Consider the following 17,129-nt stretch of genomic DNA (forward strand, 5'->3'; position numbering starts at 1 on the left):
CCTCCGCTTGGTTATCCTCTTAATACATCTCCAAACTCCCCCCCCCCCCCCCCCCCCCCTCACGAGTCATCGCTGCAGCCATCGAATCAAAACAACGACAGCGCTTTTAATCAAAATAAGCACGGAGAGAGCGGGGAGACACTCTGGCATCTGCGCAGACATATTTGGAGCCGGACCTGGGAGTTAATAGATTAGCCGTTTGATTCGACAGGGAGTTAAAAGGTGCACCGACACGAGTTTAGGCCTCCTTTTTTAAAACACACAAGATGGAAAACTGGGATGTGATGTCTACACTAGCAGGAACTTTCAAGCCGCTGGTGTACTCGGGGCGAGCGTGGGGAGATACTGATCGCTGAACTTGGCTATGTGCAGTATTTATGATGACGAAGCAGAAAGTTCTTCAGCGTCTGAGTGTACTATTTCAATTGTTCCAAAAAAAAATCCACAATTCTACCATAAAATCCCCATCGTCCTCATCGCAGCTAGTCTTCAACACTTTTATGATACAGTAGACATTCTCATATCAGGTTTTGTCTTTTAAATCTCTTCTTAAAACGCACTTTTATGAACAAGACTTTTTTATAATTGCCACTTTCATTTCATTGCTTTATCTTGCATTCTGTGTTTATTCTTGTACCTGCGATGTGTATTCCTCTATTTTATTTACTTGTTTTAAATTTTTATCTACCTTGATTTTTTTTTTATTCACTTGGATTTTGCACTTTACATTACATTTTGCCTCTTTCATGCTGTAAAACACTTTGTAGCATTTGCTTTTAAAAGTGCTATATACAGTAAATAAAGTTTATTATTATTATTATAGTTAGGATTTCTATATTGTTGAAAAGTTTTACGAACAGTGTCAGCAAGGGAAGGAACAAAGGAGACAGGGGAAGAAAACAAAAGCTTTAAGAAAAGGAAAAATCTTTACTCAAGCGTTATTTGCGTCATGTTTTCGTTACCGCACATCAAAACAAACAAGTTTCAACTGATGAATGCTGAATGTTGAGAGACTGTCTCATACTCCACAGGTCAGAATACTGGAACCAAAACAAAAACAAAAATGTGGCTACGCACAGAACGAACAAATTGCGAAATCACTTTGTTCCTTCCCCTGGCGCTGTCCTGTGAAGATTTTGTAACTCTGCCGTACTTTTTTACGCATGTGGGCCGGAGTCTTCTCTTGTTCTTTTTGAGATACGCTCTGAGAGATTTGGAAAAGTTCTCTTCATAACAGAGGGGTAAATTAAATATAATGATAAGATGGGGAACGGGCCAAAATCTGTGAATCGTCTACGAGCGACACGTGTCTTATCACTTGACTCAAAAGCGAAAGATCAACAGTTTAATAGCAAGTGCTGACTGCTCTCGTTTTGGGCCGCCTCCCTCATATGGCTATTTAAGTTGAGGGTGACCTCAATGATACTTTTTTTCCCAATAAGATGTTCATGATGAAGTGGATTTTCCTCTCATATTTTCCGGGCCCATAGAGGCAAAACTAAGATCCATACTCCATTAACATCAGTTTAAAACTATCCTTCATTCTAGTCTACAGTAGAGCTGAACAATTAATCAAAAATAAAAAAAAAAAACGAAATTGCAATATGAACTTCTGCAATTTCCAAATCGCAGAGGCTGCTCTGCTCAAGAGAGAGGGGCGTCCAAAGTGTATTTCTAAACAAGGTGTTCTAGTGCTGCGGGAAATCTTTGGTCCATGAATCAAGTGCAATATTGGTGAAGACCTTTCATCATACTCAAACTCAGTAAATCCTGAACACATCCTGAAGTTCACTTTTCTTTAGACAGTTTTCTAAAGTACTGTTCTAAAAACTGTTCTAAAAGTAAGTTCTAAAAAAATTGACAAGAAAAACTTTTCACAGTTTAAATCACAATTGCAATAATCTGTCAAATAATCACAATTTTTGTCAGTATCTTTCAGCCCTAGTCTACAGTATCATTCAAGCCCCCCCCCCGTCCTATAACAGCTCAGTAGATGTGTTGTTAAACGGTAGAGCGGTGACAGTGACGCTGACCAGCAGGGTTTCCTTCCGATGTCAGGGGGCCCCGGCTTCTCTGTACCTGCCGCAAGTTGCATCTAACAGCCGGGTAAGTAAGTTCATTAGTGGAACTCCTCTAATGAGGTGCACTGTGTTAATCAGACACCAGCGCTGTGCCAGGACACCGTTTGAATGCTAAGAGGTCTTTATTAGGAGCGCTCCAGACAGACCTCAGCCTGTCTGATTGACTGTCTGACTGCCTGTCGGAGGAGAGGAGGGAGGTGACAGCACTTCATGCGGGCTGTGATCGGAATTCTGACTAGCCGTTCAGTCAAGTGATGAGTCAAGAAGTCACTTAAGTGAAAGAGAGACTGGGGGAGACAGTGAGGAGAGGTGGGCGAGTGTATGTGGCAACTGCGTGTGTGTATGCGTGTGTGTGTGTATGCGTTTGCGAAAGAGAGACTCGGAGTCGAAAAGAGAAAAAGTAAAGCAATACTTGGAAAAGTGTGCGTATGTGTGTACGGAGGATAAAGAGAGAAAGAGGCAGGGAGAGCGACTGAGGGAGCGAAGGAGCATTAACAATTTACGAGGGACAAGCGGCAAATCAGAAGTCGGCGTGGCTGAGTCATGCTCTAAGGTGGTATCTGCTCCGTCTGTGAGGTGACTATTAAAAATTGACATGCTCCATGTCTTCTGAGGTCCTGGCTGGAATTAGAGGAGAAAAGAAAGAAGGCGTATAGGGAAGGAGGAGAGGGAGGATAGTTTGCGGTAGGCAGGCAACATATGCATGCTCGTTTGCATTTCTGAAGCGCTGCATAGGTACCAATGTTTGTGCACAGAGGAGTAACAACTTGAACCTTGCAACCACACACTACCTCCCTTTCCCTTTCTCTCTTTCTTACATATTCGCTCGCTCTTAATTCTTCCGTCTCACGCTCTCACAGCATTAGGCGTTCTCCTTTTCCTGTTCTCTCCACAGCAGCATTATTTATCCTCCCGAGAGCTTGGCGCTCTGCAGATGACCCCATAAATGTAAGCGGAGCTGGCATTGGTGTAATGGGCGGGGTTCCCGGGGGGAGCGCCTCCCCCTCCCCGCCTGCACGCCTGCTCCTTACCTGTAGTTCCCCAGATGTTGCTTTTCATGCTCCTCCCTTGAGATCTGCTTGCGGACCTGTGCCAGTCGCTCTTTCTGGAAACGGGGGGGGGAAAACCAAAGGAAAAAGGAGTAAATCTTTCAGCTGAAAGTCACCCTTACCCCCACCCAACCCTTAAACCTAAATCTGTGTTACACTGAGCAAAATGAATCCCTCTTCAATTACAAAGGGAGAGGAATGAAGTCTTAAAAAAGAGAGCGAGAGGGGGAAAAAAGAGTTGAAAAGAGAAGTCCCACTCATCGATTTGTAATTCACAGGCATTTTTCCACCCACTCTCTCATAGTAATACATTAGAAAGGTATAATTGTGGAGGAGGTCAGTTGGTCAATTTGACGTGAAGCAGCAGGGGTTGGGGGTGTCACTCCAATTACAGGCACTACAGTATCGCTGAGCACTAAGCAATATGTGCCTTCAGTAGACCTCAGCCTTGCCTCGCACTGCAGCCATAACAGCACTCGAAGCCGCGGTGGTGCCCTTTTTAAAACAGCAGCTCCGCTCCATCCTTCCATATTCCCCACTGATTACTGCCGTAGCTGATCAAAAGGATAATCAAGGGGGTGGGACGCGTTACTTACTGCGAGCTGCCACTCTACCCCGAGACAGACGCAGAAAGTTCCGCGACCCCTTCACTTCAAAGAGCAAATAATTAAAAGGTATGCTTGTCTCAGAAAACTTTCACTCTTTTGACACGGAGTAAGAAATAAGTGAAGCACTTTATGACTTTCTTCTCTCTGTTTTTTCCCCCTCATTTCAGCTTTTATCGTTTCAACCCTGAGGAAAGCCTGTCCGTGCTGCAACACATTGGTGTATTGTTTTGTTATTTATTGCAGTGAAATTGGCCAATAAAATTAGAATTCTAAATTTGTTCTAAGAGAAGATTGCCTTGGAGGTTTGAGGTTTTGATTTTTTACAGAATGATTCATGTTTTTACTAAATAAGAGCACGCCCGTCTCCGATGAGCACCTCTCCCTGAACTGCTGAAGCCAAGGCAGTGTTCCACCTCTGTGCTCATTTTGGGGTGGCCTAAAAAGCTTAAAAGGTAGCTTATGACTTATGAAGGGGGTTTATGACTGGAAGGTCACCGCTCCAGTCCCCAGACTGGCTTGGAAAATCTGGGTGGGGGAAATGAGTGAGTATCGCTCTCTACTTCCTTGACCACGGTCAAGGTGCACTACCTTGTGCAGCTGCTTAGCCCCACAGATGCTTCAATGCAGTTGGGCAGTGGCCAACAGCAGAGAACTGTGGTTGTACTGGGCAGGTCCCGGGTGGGAATGTGTTTAACAGCATGAATGTGAATCAGAACCCTCCTCAGCAAATCTTCCCTTGGTAAATAAAGGTTAAAAGGAACATACCAACTCTTCTTTCCTTCGCTCCAGCGTGTGGCGCTGTTTCTCCCAGTCGGAGGAGGCGGCGGAGAGTTTCTTCATGGAGCCGTGTCCGTACAGCCGTCTCTGAGCCTCTGCCTTCTGCTGGGCCAGGTTGCGTTTCTTATCACTGGCTCTGGACCAACAAAAATACAAGTACAGATTCTGTACAATCCCACAGTACATAGATAGAAATCTAAGGGAAGGATGCAACCAGAAAGAGGGCCAGAAGGAAGCCAGACACCATAAAAGGAGACTACCCAGGAACACAAATGTTACAGTTGACATTTTCTGTCTCTTCCTACAGAAGCTGTCATAAGTTCCTCCTATATTCCAATAATTAATGCATCTTTGTCTTGTGCTCTGTCACATATTTAGTTGCTGTTGTTGAGAAACAAATGCATTACCATTTAAATTCTTTAAACCATTAAAATGCTCATTCCCTTCCCATTGGTTTGTAGTGGTAACCTCTTTTTGTTTCTATGTGATGATGACAAATAGTTCTTTCTGAATACACAAGAAGGTTGTGGGAGGGAAAATGTGCAGCTAAGGTGTGAAGATTCATAGTTTAAATGACATTTTTACAATAATACAACATTTACTTCATTTTATTAACTAGATTCTGCTCAATAAAGAACAGATGTCATTTGAAGAAAATGATTTTCTCGAGTGCTGTAAATTGTGACAAAGTTTGAACCTGAATTTGTCTCTTGGTGACGCTGCAGCAGTAGTGCAGAAACACCCACCGACACAGAGATAGACATACAGTCAAGACACAAACAAAACCACAACCTTCAGGATGAACGGGACCAGACAGGCTGACTCTGAACGAGCAGGCAGTCATGGTCTGCAGAAGGGGCAATTCATTTTAGTCAATCGCTGGCCCTTTAAATTGGATATTGAGTGCTGTTGGGGGGCCGAGGTTTGTCAATGTCTATGCCCGGCCGGGTCTGAATTGATCCCACGTTGATACAGTTGGTGTTCTAAGCCAAGTTGAGAGCCGACCCCACCTCTACACACCACCGACCCCTCCCTTCTGGGAAGCGAAGCCATTACTATATAAGGAGAAAGTGAGCGAGGTAGAACAAAGCCCTCATTCACTCCAGCATGAACATAAGCAGTTTGTCCGGTGGAAAGAGCTCCCCGCCGCCTTTCAAGGCCCCCTAAGATTTATTTGTCACGAAATAATCAAATCTCCCCTTTTAATCTGTGGGAACACAGCAAACATCAGCCATGAAACAAATCATTCTGATAAGGGATTTGTTTGTGCCGACTAAAGCCGGGCGGGAGGATGGAGTGAGTTTTTATGTAGAATGGCTGCACCACGCACCACACATGGCCGATCTAGATCTGTGGTGGTGCATGCATTTGATCCAGCGTGTGTGTGTGTGTGTGTGTTGTGTGTGCGTATGTGTGTGTGGTAGTAGTAGTGTAGTAGTGAGGAGGCTATATTTAGAGCCATGAGAGGAAGACAAGCACAGAGAGAGAAAGAGAACAGAGATCTAGAGGTCTGGTCTACGATGATCAATCAGTGGACAGACTCACTGTAGCCAGGGGACAGAAAGGCACGCCAACACACACACACACACACACACACACACACATAGACAGTGCATATACAATAAATGCCGAACACACCAAGCATGAACATATGCATAATACTCACAGGCAAACAAATACACCCACAAAACACAATAGACAAAAAAGGACACAGTAAATAGTAAGCACATAAACACACAGATCACATACAGAGCAGTGCGAACAGTAAATACTCCAACACACAGATAGCATAAGCTACAGTACAAATGAAAGACATTCAAACACACACACACACACACACACACACACACAGCATGCCTGATTGAAAGGTGCACAAAGAGCACAATAGACAGACATTGCTTTGTAGCTTGGCCATTCTCTTGCTTTGCTTCCCCCGCAGCAACACCAACACACAAGTTTACAAGGACGGCAGGTTTTTGTCCGGATCTAAAACCCGATAAACAAATCCTCGACCATCTCCTGTGACATCAGTCTGAAACTAAAACAAGATAACGACCGAATGGTGCCGTGCATCAAAGTAATTCCCAAGTTTTCAGGGTTGCCAAATAAAAAAAAAAGGGGGGGAAAGGGGGGGGGGGTCGATTGGAATCTTTAAACATTCAGAACCTTATAAAATAAACTTTGACGTGAGCTTTGTCTGCCTGTGTACTTGAAACTTAATGGCCCTCTAGAGGAAATCCATGTGTGTCTATCTGTATGCGCGTATGTGCGTGTGTGTATGGCCGTGGAAGAGAACAGTACCTAATGTTGAGCAGTTTCAGAGCGTTGAGCAGCACCCCCTTCTTCACGTCGTAATCAATCTTCTGATCGGTCCCAAAACTCGGAGCTCGATTGATCTGCCGGAGAGGAGGAGGAGAGGAGAGAGAAGCATTCAGAGAATACTCTGTATTTCTTTCTGTCTTTGTCTCTTGTTTTTTTTTTTCTTTTTTTCTCATTTCACCAGAGAGAAATGCTATGCAATTACAAGAGTGGATTTAGGGCATCTGTGGAAAAAAAAAAAAGAGAGATCTGTTCCCACAGAAAAGAGTAAAGGAAAGAGAGAAGGAGAGGAGAAGAGAGAGGGACAGTAGGGAGTTTCTTTTCTTTGAAGGACACTTCAGAACTCTTGGCCTTTGCCTGGGCATGAATCCTGTCTGGCATTGATGTGTGAATGCTTATGCATGTCCATGAGCCTACGCGTGTGTGTGTTTGTGTTTGTGTGTATGTATGTGTGTGTGTGTGTGTGTGTGAGCGCCCGCGTGTGTGTGTATATGTTTGTGTGTTAGGTTAAGCTGTCACCAGATGAGTGACCCTGCCCTGTTGAGCCAACCACAGCGAGCGGTCCATGACTCTGTAACCTACTTATGCCCCCCTCGCACATCCTGCGCCGTGCAGCCAGTCAATGCCGACGCCCACCCACAACACCGCCGCCACTTATCTCTTTGTGAGCATCACCGAATTATCACAGCTTAATGCCGCCATATACAGTCAAGAGCGCTCCGAGAGAATCAACTGAACAGGCGCAGAATAAGCAACCTGTGATTTGAGGTACAAAAGCTGGCATCACCCAGGGGAAAATCCAAGAGCGGCATACCTTTCTTAACAGAGCAATTTCCAGCACCGGTGCAAGGTATTCAGATATCAATTATAATACCTGACACGACAAAATCAATTCCTCCTTTCTACTCTTTGTTATGCTCCCTCTGTCTCTCTCCCCATGTGGTAAAGAGATTGTGTGAGACAACAAAAGGGCCAGCGAATGGAGAGGAGGGAAGGATGAAGGGAGGGCGAAGGGAGGGTGAGGGGGGGCTGGCAACCCTGATTGGATTGCTTTCCGCCTAAGAGGTGAGTTCAAATGACAGTGCAACAGACGCCCGCCTAAAGGCTGGCTCAGGTTGAAAACCTTGAGCGCTGAGATAACTCGGGAATCCTCCTGGAGTCGCACAAACGCTCAAGCCGCCTATTTCCCTTTTCATGTAGGAACAATGGTGTGGACGGCACCTTTTGGCGTCATTAGATTTGTAATAGGTTTAATAAAGGCGTGCCAGGTGTATGTGGGTAAGCACGTGTGTCCATCATGAATAATTCAGCAGCCCTCGGTTTAAACACAGAAAGAGATATCCGACTTAAAGGTGTACACTGAATCACCGGCTTCCAAGCTTATTTCCTGTGGTAGCCATAATCTGCAGGTGAAATGGTATTCTGGCACAACTTCACCCACTAGCAAGGTGCAGAGAATGGACAGATAGCACTGGGAAGAAAGAAATCTAATCATCCAGTAGGGACCTGCGTAGGGCACTACACTGGGAGGATGAGAACATTTTACCAAGCTGTTGCAACTTGTTCCTGATTATTGATAACATTTGTGTGTTGAAAGTTGCTCCCCGAGAAAGATTTTCCTGAAAATATATTCATACAGAGTACAGGGCATACAGGTAATAACTACCAACTGAAACTGACCCATTGTAAACTTAAACATCTTGTTTGAAGATATCACTGCACCTCTCACCTGTTTTCAGTTAGTAGAGCTGTCTAATTTTGTTTGTCACATGACCATATCCTCTGCTTCTTTACAGCTCAGTAAGGCTTTATCTGTAGGTAATCTATTAGCGGCTCAATTCCATTTTCTCTTATCTAGTCTATTAGTTGATTTTAGTGTTTTTTGTATTTATATATACTTCTGCATGAATTGGTTTATTAACCCCTCACAAAGGCCACATGCCAAAACGTGTCTGTTTTTCTGATCAAAATCACTGTTAATAGTCCTGCAAGTGTTGCTGGGATTCCTTCCTTCCCAGTTGCCTTAATCTGCAGTCAGGGAGAGTATTTGTGTCAGCAACAGTATTCCTCCTGCCCCTATCTTCCTTTAGAAAAAAAGCAGTTGGATACAGTAGAACACATTAAAGCTGCACAACAGCCAATCACAAGTCGTTAACTAAGTCACAAAGCGCCACTGAGCCAATCAGAGGTCTCGCAGCACATCATAAATCCATTCTATCTGCCAATCAGGAGCCGAGTTACAGGTCGCGGGACACGAAAGAGGCCAATGAGAAAACAGCTTGGTGTGTGACATCAGGCAAATTGAAACCGTGATGATTTGCGGGTGAAAATGAGCAACAAAGCCCTAAAGCTCCTTCAGACGAAAGAGAGAGATGTGCAAAGCTTCTCAAGGGTTGCGGCGCTAACTCTCACAAACTCCCTCTCTCTTTCTCTCCCCTTCTCCTGGGCTAGCCGTTGCTAATCCTGACACAAAGGTGCTTACTGGTGTGTGGCGGACTCGAGAACGCGGCCGCGAGATAATATTTACATCACAACCGGGCCCCTTGAGGACTGACAGAGCCAGAGCGCTGACTGTGTTGCCAACCGGGGGGCAGCGGTAGCCCAAAGAAGCGGTGGTACGACTGAAAGATCGCCTGCTCGCGTCAAACAAAACCGACTGGAAAAATCTGGGCAGGTTAAAGTGAATCAGTAAAGCTCTGCCCTGCCTCAACAGCTAGTGTCTTTGAGCAAGGCACCTAAACCTCGAACTTCTGTGAAGCTGCCAAGCGGGCCAAGAGGAGAAGGCTGCTGCCGCACAAGGAAGCTCCCAGGTGGCGAAGTGTGTAAGTGTGTGAGTGAGTGTGAAGCGGGGCATAGCTGAAAAAGAGCATACGAGCTCAAGAAATCTTAGCGCGAGCCGCAGCTGACTATGTTAACCTGAGCCCACTGTGTAGCCTTCTCTGAGCCCGGTGGGCAGCGGTACCCCGGGTCTTGTCTACGAGTTCAGAGGCTAGATCCCCAAATACCCACGAAGTAAGCTACTAAATCTACAGCAGGAGAACAGAGGCGTGCGCGGGTGCGTGTGCGAGCGTGTTTTGTACGTGTGCGAGCGTGTGTGCGTTTTTTCCACACGGCAACCATTTATCAGAAGGAGGGGGGCGGGAGGTGATGAATGTCTTCCAGAGCAAGAAGGAGAAAGGAAACAGAGAGCCTATCCAGCTCTTTCACTCAATGGAATGAAGCCTACAATACATTCCTCTCTGTGCGGGGAAGGACAGAACTATACTTCCACCTACAGTACCACTTACCTAATAAAAAAAAAATAAAAAAACACTACAAAAGAAAAAGAGGCAAAGGGTCTGTTTTCATTTATAGCACTCCCCGATATGACAGCCACAATGAAAAGAGTATGGCTTTAGAGCGCCGTAGCCTATAGGTAACAGCCAGACTGGCAGTGATCCTGGCGACGGTTTTCTCGTCGCTTGTCTTCATTTCTCAGTTTGATTTGCGGTGTCAAACTGTCACAGGGTAGACTGGCATCGCAGCACACGCTGTCTCTCTTTGCTCTCCCTCAATCTTTCAACTCTCTCCTTTTACTCTCTGCCTGTCGCACTCTTCTTCTTTTGGTTACGTTCTCTTCCCACTGTTTCTCTCGCTGCCTCTCGCTTCCCTCTTTCTCTCTCTTTCTGGTCACTCATTCCCCCCTCCGCTCATATTGCTTGCTATCCCTCACTTTCTGGTCGTTACCTCTGTCATTTGTTTCTCTCTCGCCCTCTTTCTGTGTTCTCCTTTTCCTCCCTGGCGGAGGAAGTTGGGCCAGTCTGGTCCTAATGAACCCCTGCAGGCTCCCAAAACCCCCCACTCTGATTTCCTTAAGTGACTCTGGCAGGGTCTTAAAGGAGCCCTCGCCCGCTCCGAGACGCATTCAATAAAAATGTCAGATGAAAAGATTAGAAATTCCTTTTTACTGCTGCTTTGATTCGGCCCGGCATCGCATCGACATCGCCCAAATATCAATCAATCACACAGCAGAATGAGCATGCAGGAAAAGGGCGCATCAGTCTGTAATTTTTCACAGGACAGGTTTTTCCTCATCTGATCATCCAATTAAACATGCCAAGATCAGAGGATGAGTTGCAGAGTTGCATGCGTGTACAGGACATGTACCTCTTTTTTATTTTCTGCACCTGGATGTGTGTTTCTTTGATGCGTAAGTAACCTGCCAATGTTTATGAAGGCACTTGTGAAATAAAGCGTCGTGGTAGGGGGGCTTTTTTACATTTTATTTTTTTCACATAGTCCATTTGGTTTGCATTGTCTGTGAAGTGCAGGTCTGTCTACTGATCTTTATTGCCGGTCCTAAAGAACAAACAGAGGGGGAGAGTGCAGCCGGCAGATTTTTCATGGCTGATTTGATTTGATATACTTTATTAATCCCCAAGAGGGCGCAGGGTCAGACAGCTAGGGTGTGGCCCCCCTGGAGCACGTAGGAGTTAAGTATGTTGCTCAATGGTACTTTGACAGGTGTAACTTATGGGGAGATCAAACCCTAATCATAGGTTATCCCGCCACTCCTGCACACCTGGAGAGTAGACTGAACCTCAGTTCAAACTATGACAGATCTACTTCTCAGTCTGTATCTACCACTTAAGTGTCATCATTTCAACTAAAAATAAACCCAATAAAAAAAAAAGGCCTTACACTGATCACACGACTGACTCATTGTTGAATATGCAGCGGGCGTTCGACACTCTGCGACTCTGGCCTCTGCTGCGCCGCGCCAACCCTAATAACATAGCAACAGCAACAGATCAACAACAATCAGCTGCTTTCTTTCCACAACAAATTGCTTCCCCCCATCGACATCCATTGTGCGTCTGGAATACTCGTCAAACAAGTGCAAGGGCTGCTCGTGATTAATCGGTTCAGAAAGACGACCCCTCCTTATTATTCCTGGCAGAGTGTAAACAACCACTGCTTTGACAAGGCTCCCGTTCTGCCCCGCACACTCGAGGGTATCGGCGCAGTTCAACCGCTGTCAGAATGGAGTGTTTGTTGCCGCACAATGGTGGAATGAGAAAGGGAGGGGGAGAGAGAGGCAGCGAGAGAGAGCGACAGAAAGACAGACAGCTGGCCGCCCTATTAAGTCGCTCTCTGGTTTCAGCCGTCTTATCAATCACCGTTTTGTTCCTTTTGTGGCGTTTCTAGTGGTCCACTCCGACGCAGGGGAAACTCTAGCTGAGCCTGTTGAGCTGCTGGTAAAGGTCCTGGGAGTGAGCGGACCGACGCTTAGCTTTAGCCACCAGTCAGCCTGACCTGGCTGACTGGCTGGCTGGCTGGCAGGGTGTGTGGAGTGCTGGCCTTTTTTTTTTTTTTTTTTTTTTTTTGAAGACACACACAGATACACTCAGAGGCGTTCACAGTCAAAAAAAAAACCCCACAAAAGACGTTCAGAAGGCACACACAGGCACACACAACCCGCAAACACGCTCCATTCCCACCTCAGTACTCGCAAACATGCAAGAATATATATCTTCCACATCAATGAGCCGTACTTCAGGTCCACCGCAGTCACTCATAAACATGCAAGACTATATATCTTCCCCTTCCATCTCTCTCACACACACGCACTCGCGCGCACACACACACACACACACACACACACACACACTTCAATTGCATCCCAGTCACTCACAAACGCGCAAGAATATAGAACTTCCCCTTCAATCTCTCTCTCTCTCTCTCACACACACACACTCACGCACGCACACACTTCAGTTCCATCCCAGTCACTCACAAACGTGCAAGAATATATATCTTCCCTCTCAATCACACACACACACATACACACACCTACACACACACACACAGTCACTACTGCCATACATGCCTGATGATAAATGACTAAACGTTGGGGTGTGTTTTCAACTGCCCCACATACGAGGCCTGCGCGCTCCTAATTTGATACTTATTCCATGAAATAGTCATGTTGGGGGAAAATGGATGTGGATAGAGACAGACAGTCCCATACATCATTCTAATTATTCTTTAATAAACCTCTTATGAGCCAGAGAGCGGCTCGTAGGGAACTACTGCCACCTAGGGTTCACCAGGAGAAAGACGCCCCCTCAGAGCTGAGGACGATATCCATGGACATTTAAAATAAGAATGAATTCTACTAAGTGCCAAAGATTAATCAAAGGCAAAGGGAGACTGAAAGGAGAACGGGGGGAAAGAGAGACACCAAAAGATAATTGAGTATATCCAACTGTATGTATTCTCCCGATCATTTTTCACCCAGGAAAATTCAATCATGAGGGGTTGAAAATTATTTGGAGAGCACAGGGAGCAAGTCAATTCCTCCTTAATCACCTTGAATACAAAATCATGTTTGACTAGGATGTTCTAAGGGTGGGAAGACACTTCTCGAATTTCCTTCTCGAAATATCTGAAAGGCAGGCTGCCCCTCTTCTTGCAAAGCGTTCTTCCAAAATCCCTGGAAAAAAAAAAAAAGGAGCTACGGTTTAAACGACTACTGTTTAGAGTTTTATGAAAATCTAAAAGAACATCAATTTTTCATTTTATTCTGCGCATATAAAATAGATTTTTTTTTTGGAAAGCTTACATAAGTGTGAGCCACTATTTCTTCCGCAGTAGAAATTAACAGTGCCAATATGAGGGAGTATTTTCGGATGAAGGCAGTTGTAATTCAGTGACAATGTGTGTGTCTGTGTATGTGTGTGTGTTTGTGTGTATAGTGGCATTTGTTTACATTCGCCAGCGCAGATTACTCCCCACAAACACAACCCCCATACAAGTACACACACACACACACACACACACACTCCTGCAAAAGAAAAGGAAGTCTGGATTATGTTGGCTCTCAGGGAAGGACAGGCAAACTAAACTCATCTTGAAACAATCGGGGAGGCAGAAGTGAAGGAGAGGAAAGTTGGAGGGAGGAAGGGAGGGATGGGTGAAGAGTCAGCGCCGCTGGGGGTGCAGTCCAGCTGCAGTCTGTTGTCGCGCCGCACGTTCGCACGCACAAACACACACTCGCACACAAACAAACCAGCGCCACGCTTGACCCAAGCATGCCCGCCTCATTAGCTGCCAATCACGCTGCACAACCCATCCTGGAGGGGGGGCAGGAGGGATGGAGAGAGGGGAAGGGATGGACGGAGAGATGGCAATTAGGCTGCAGCCACCAACAAACAAACCCTGGAAAGGAGAAACAGTGATATCACGCTGAGTGTGTGTGTGTGTGTGTGTGTGTTTGTGTGTGTTTGTATGTGTGTGTGTGTGTGTGTGCATGCCCATTTGCTGCCTAAGCTGGAGTGTGTGATGGCATTTCGATACTCAACAATGCCATGTACAACACCGCGATTGGCAGCAAACAAGGTTTCTCCACCTCCTCTTCTTCTTCTCTCTTCTTGTTCTTGTTGCTTATTTAGTTGGTGTGTTCATGTGTTTTCAAAGTAGGATTCCTCCCAGCCCCTCCGGGTGAATGAAAGGACGGGCTGTGTATGGTGGGCAGATCAGAGTGGCCAACTACACACACACTACAGAGGACTTATCCCAGAGGGACAAAGGGCACGTGCACACACACACACACACACACACACACACACACACACACGGTACACACATTCACATGAAAACGCAGAAACACACAAACACAAATTGCCCAGGGTCACATGCATTTGCTCTCATACACTTGTGCTTCTGCGGAACACACACATAGGCACACACTCAAACAACACACACTCACACAGCTCACGCTCACACACATACACGCACACATAGACACACTCGCACAATCGAGCCTGCCCCTAACAAGCAGGCCAACCGGCCTTTGAGCTGCCGGGAGCCCAGCGCGAGAGAGACAGCCTCGCAGCGACCTGGCAGGTTTCTAATTATTCTCGCTCGCTACAAACACTTGTTCCTTCTTATTTAGAGCTGACCAGCTGGAGAGGTTTTTTTTTCTGCTGCGTGTGGGGCGGACAGCAAAACGGAAAAAAAATCCACAAACATGAAGTGAGCCGGAGCCTATAATGAGCCTGGGTCTCAGCGGGTAGCGCAGCGGACCTGGCGACGGGGGCCGCGGAAACCCATCGGGACCTCATGAGAACGATAAATTGCGCTCTCAGTTGGGTTCCGGTCCAGATGGATGGGGCGGATCACTTGAAGGAGCGGGTTTTTGCATGTATATATTCCTCCAGTCCTCCACCATCACGCACCCCACCCCTGGGCACACCGAATATTTTTCCCTTTTCCTCACGCCGCTTGACATTATTTGTCATGCCGGCTTACAGCACACGGGCCCTGGATCAACTTGAGAGAGGAGGGAAGGGGGGGCAGGGGTGATAACGCCGTCCCTCTGCTATATTTTGCCAATGAGCAAAAGCATTCCTTATGACTCACACTGGATTTGGAAAAGCCTGCTGTTCTCTTTGACCCAGCCCACCCAATTTTAAGGCGCTACCACGTGCTAGCCGGGTTTAGAATTTATGAGCAAGGCCTGTTTCACAAGGCCGTTCTTCAACTAAACTAAATATTTGTGCATCCATTTTGTTTTTTTGTTTTTTTAATTGAGCTGCAAATGCAAAGAAAATGCTGAATGAAGGCCTCAAAGCAAAAAGCAAAAGCCTTGGCACTGACAACACAAACCACAGCCTAAACAGACTGTGTGCTTGCGTGTGTGTGTGTGTGTGTGTGTGTGTGTGTGTGTGAGAGAGTGTGTGTGTGTGTGCGCGCAGTGAAGATCACGGCTCAATGAAACGCCTTTCCTCTACGAGACACAGATGCCGTCTGGGCTGGTTTAATGAAAGTGAACGGTCTCGAGTTACGCCATTTCAGTGAGTGTATGTGTGTGTGTGTGCCTGTGTAGCGCTGATGTTTTGAATGTCAATAGGAGGTAAAACCTGTGTTGAAAACCCTGCTGAATTAAGATAAGGATCACACAAAAGCCTGTCTCCCTCTTTCTCCCTCTACTTCTCCCCGTCCTCCACTCGCTCTCAGCACAATGCGGCTGCTTGACGCCTGGCCTTGGTTTGGGGAACGTCACTCCTGCCTCCTCTGTTTTCACCCCTGCGACAAGCTATTTAGCAGGTGTGTGTGTGTTTGTGGGTTGTTCCTCTTGAAGATCCGCATTTATTTTCAGTATATTTCCACTGATTTCTCTTTGTGCCCGTTCATTTGGAAAGAGCCGGTGTTTAGGGTCTTGCACAGTAGTTTGCTGCGGCAGCGAGAGAGAGAGAGAGAGGCGAGCGCGTCCTCTAATCAAGGGTGTTTGGAGCGCCACGCAATGCTGAATACCTTGTCCAAAAAAAAACAAAAAAACAGTGGCTAGTTTCTGGAGCTGTAATTGGAGGATGTGAGACGCAATCATGTTCCTTTCCCCTGCTCTGCCTCCTACACACACACACACACACACACACACGGTCGCACAAAAATACAAATACAAAGGGAAGGAGTAATGGCATTTGACATTTTCTTTCATATGATACCATCTACCTTTCAGGTATTCGACTGGCTTTGAGTTTACACAGGTTGAACTTTCATTTCCTGGCTGCGAGTTTGCATGTCCGACAACCAACTCTGACGTTTTTAAAGAGTAAGAGAGGCGGACGATGCAGGAACACCAGTCCGGCTGAAGCCCCGACGAGGCGTGGCGCACGTAATTCAGGGTGACACCAGGAACGAAACCTGAGCCACGAAGTCTGCAAACTCAAAACAAACCTGGAAGGCCTAGATTAGGTTGCACTTTCTGACACAATTTTTTACTGTTTTAGGGCTCGGGGGGGTGACTAAAAAAAAAAAAAAAAAAAAAAAATGGTGAAACGGGGTGAAATAGATTCAATTTACCCTAAAATGTTGTAAAATGATCTGCTGAAAAATTAAATTTGGACCTGAGGGCTTGCCATAGGGTACCGTTTGTGGCGAGCAGCCTATGGGCCTAGTGGTGTGTTGTGCCCCTGCTGAATAGGTACAAGCGTCAACAGGCTACAAAGTGGTAATAAAGTTATTTTCAGGCTTGACAGCGTGCGCAGTGGGGATTGAGAAGGGGTTTCTACGCTTGCAACTATCCCCTGACTAATCACTTGCATTTTGGAAATAAATGATTGTTGCTGTAAATGTTGCGTGAAAGAGAAGCAGGGTGGTGTGTGTGAATGTGTATGTGTGTGTGTGTGTAGGATGTTAATTGATGAGAGTTATGGAGGGCTGCTAGTAGCACAGGGGGGATCATTACTGCTGGAGTGGAACAACTGCATTCACGGCTGTTTGCCTTGTCTCAGACACACACACACACACAC

At 46.1% G+C, this 17,129-nt stretch overlaps 1 protein-coding gene across 1 annotated transcript in view; it reads right to left on the minus strand.

Moving 5' to 3' along the window:
* ttll7 (tubulin tyrosine ligase-like family, member 7) overlaps window positions 1-17,129 on the minus strand; it is a 63,799-nt gene that overhangs the window by 26,660 nt on the left and 20,010 nt on the right. The window contains exons 9-11 of the mRNA XM_078285639.1: window positions 6,817-6,911; window positions 4,504-4,651; window positions 3,113-3,186 (exon numbers count right to left, since the gene is read on the minus strand). Of these exons, the coding sequence (XP_078141765.1) occupies window positions 3,113-3,186; window positions 4,504-4,651; window positions 6,817-6,911 (317 nt within the window). The remainder of the gene's footprint in view (window positions 1-3,112; window positions 3,187-4,503; window positions 4,652-6,816; window positions 6,912-17,129) is intronic.

Source organism: Centroberyx gerrardi, chromosome 9 (assembly GCF_048128805.1).
Source record: "Centroberyx gerrardi isolate f3 chromosome 9, fCenGer3.hap1.cur.20231027, whole genome shotgun sequence".
Lineage (NCBI taxonomy): Eukaryota > Metazoa > Chordata > Actinopteri > Beryciformes > Berycidae > Centroberyx > Centroberyx gerrardi.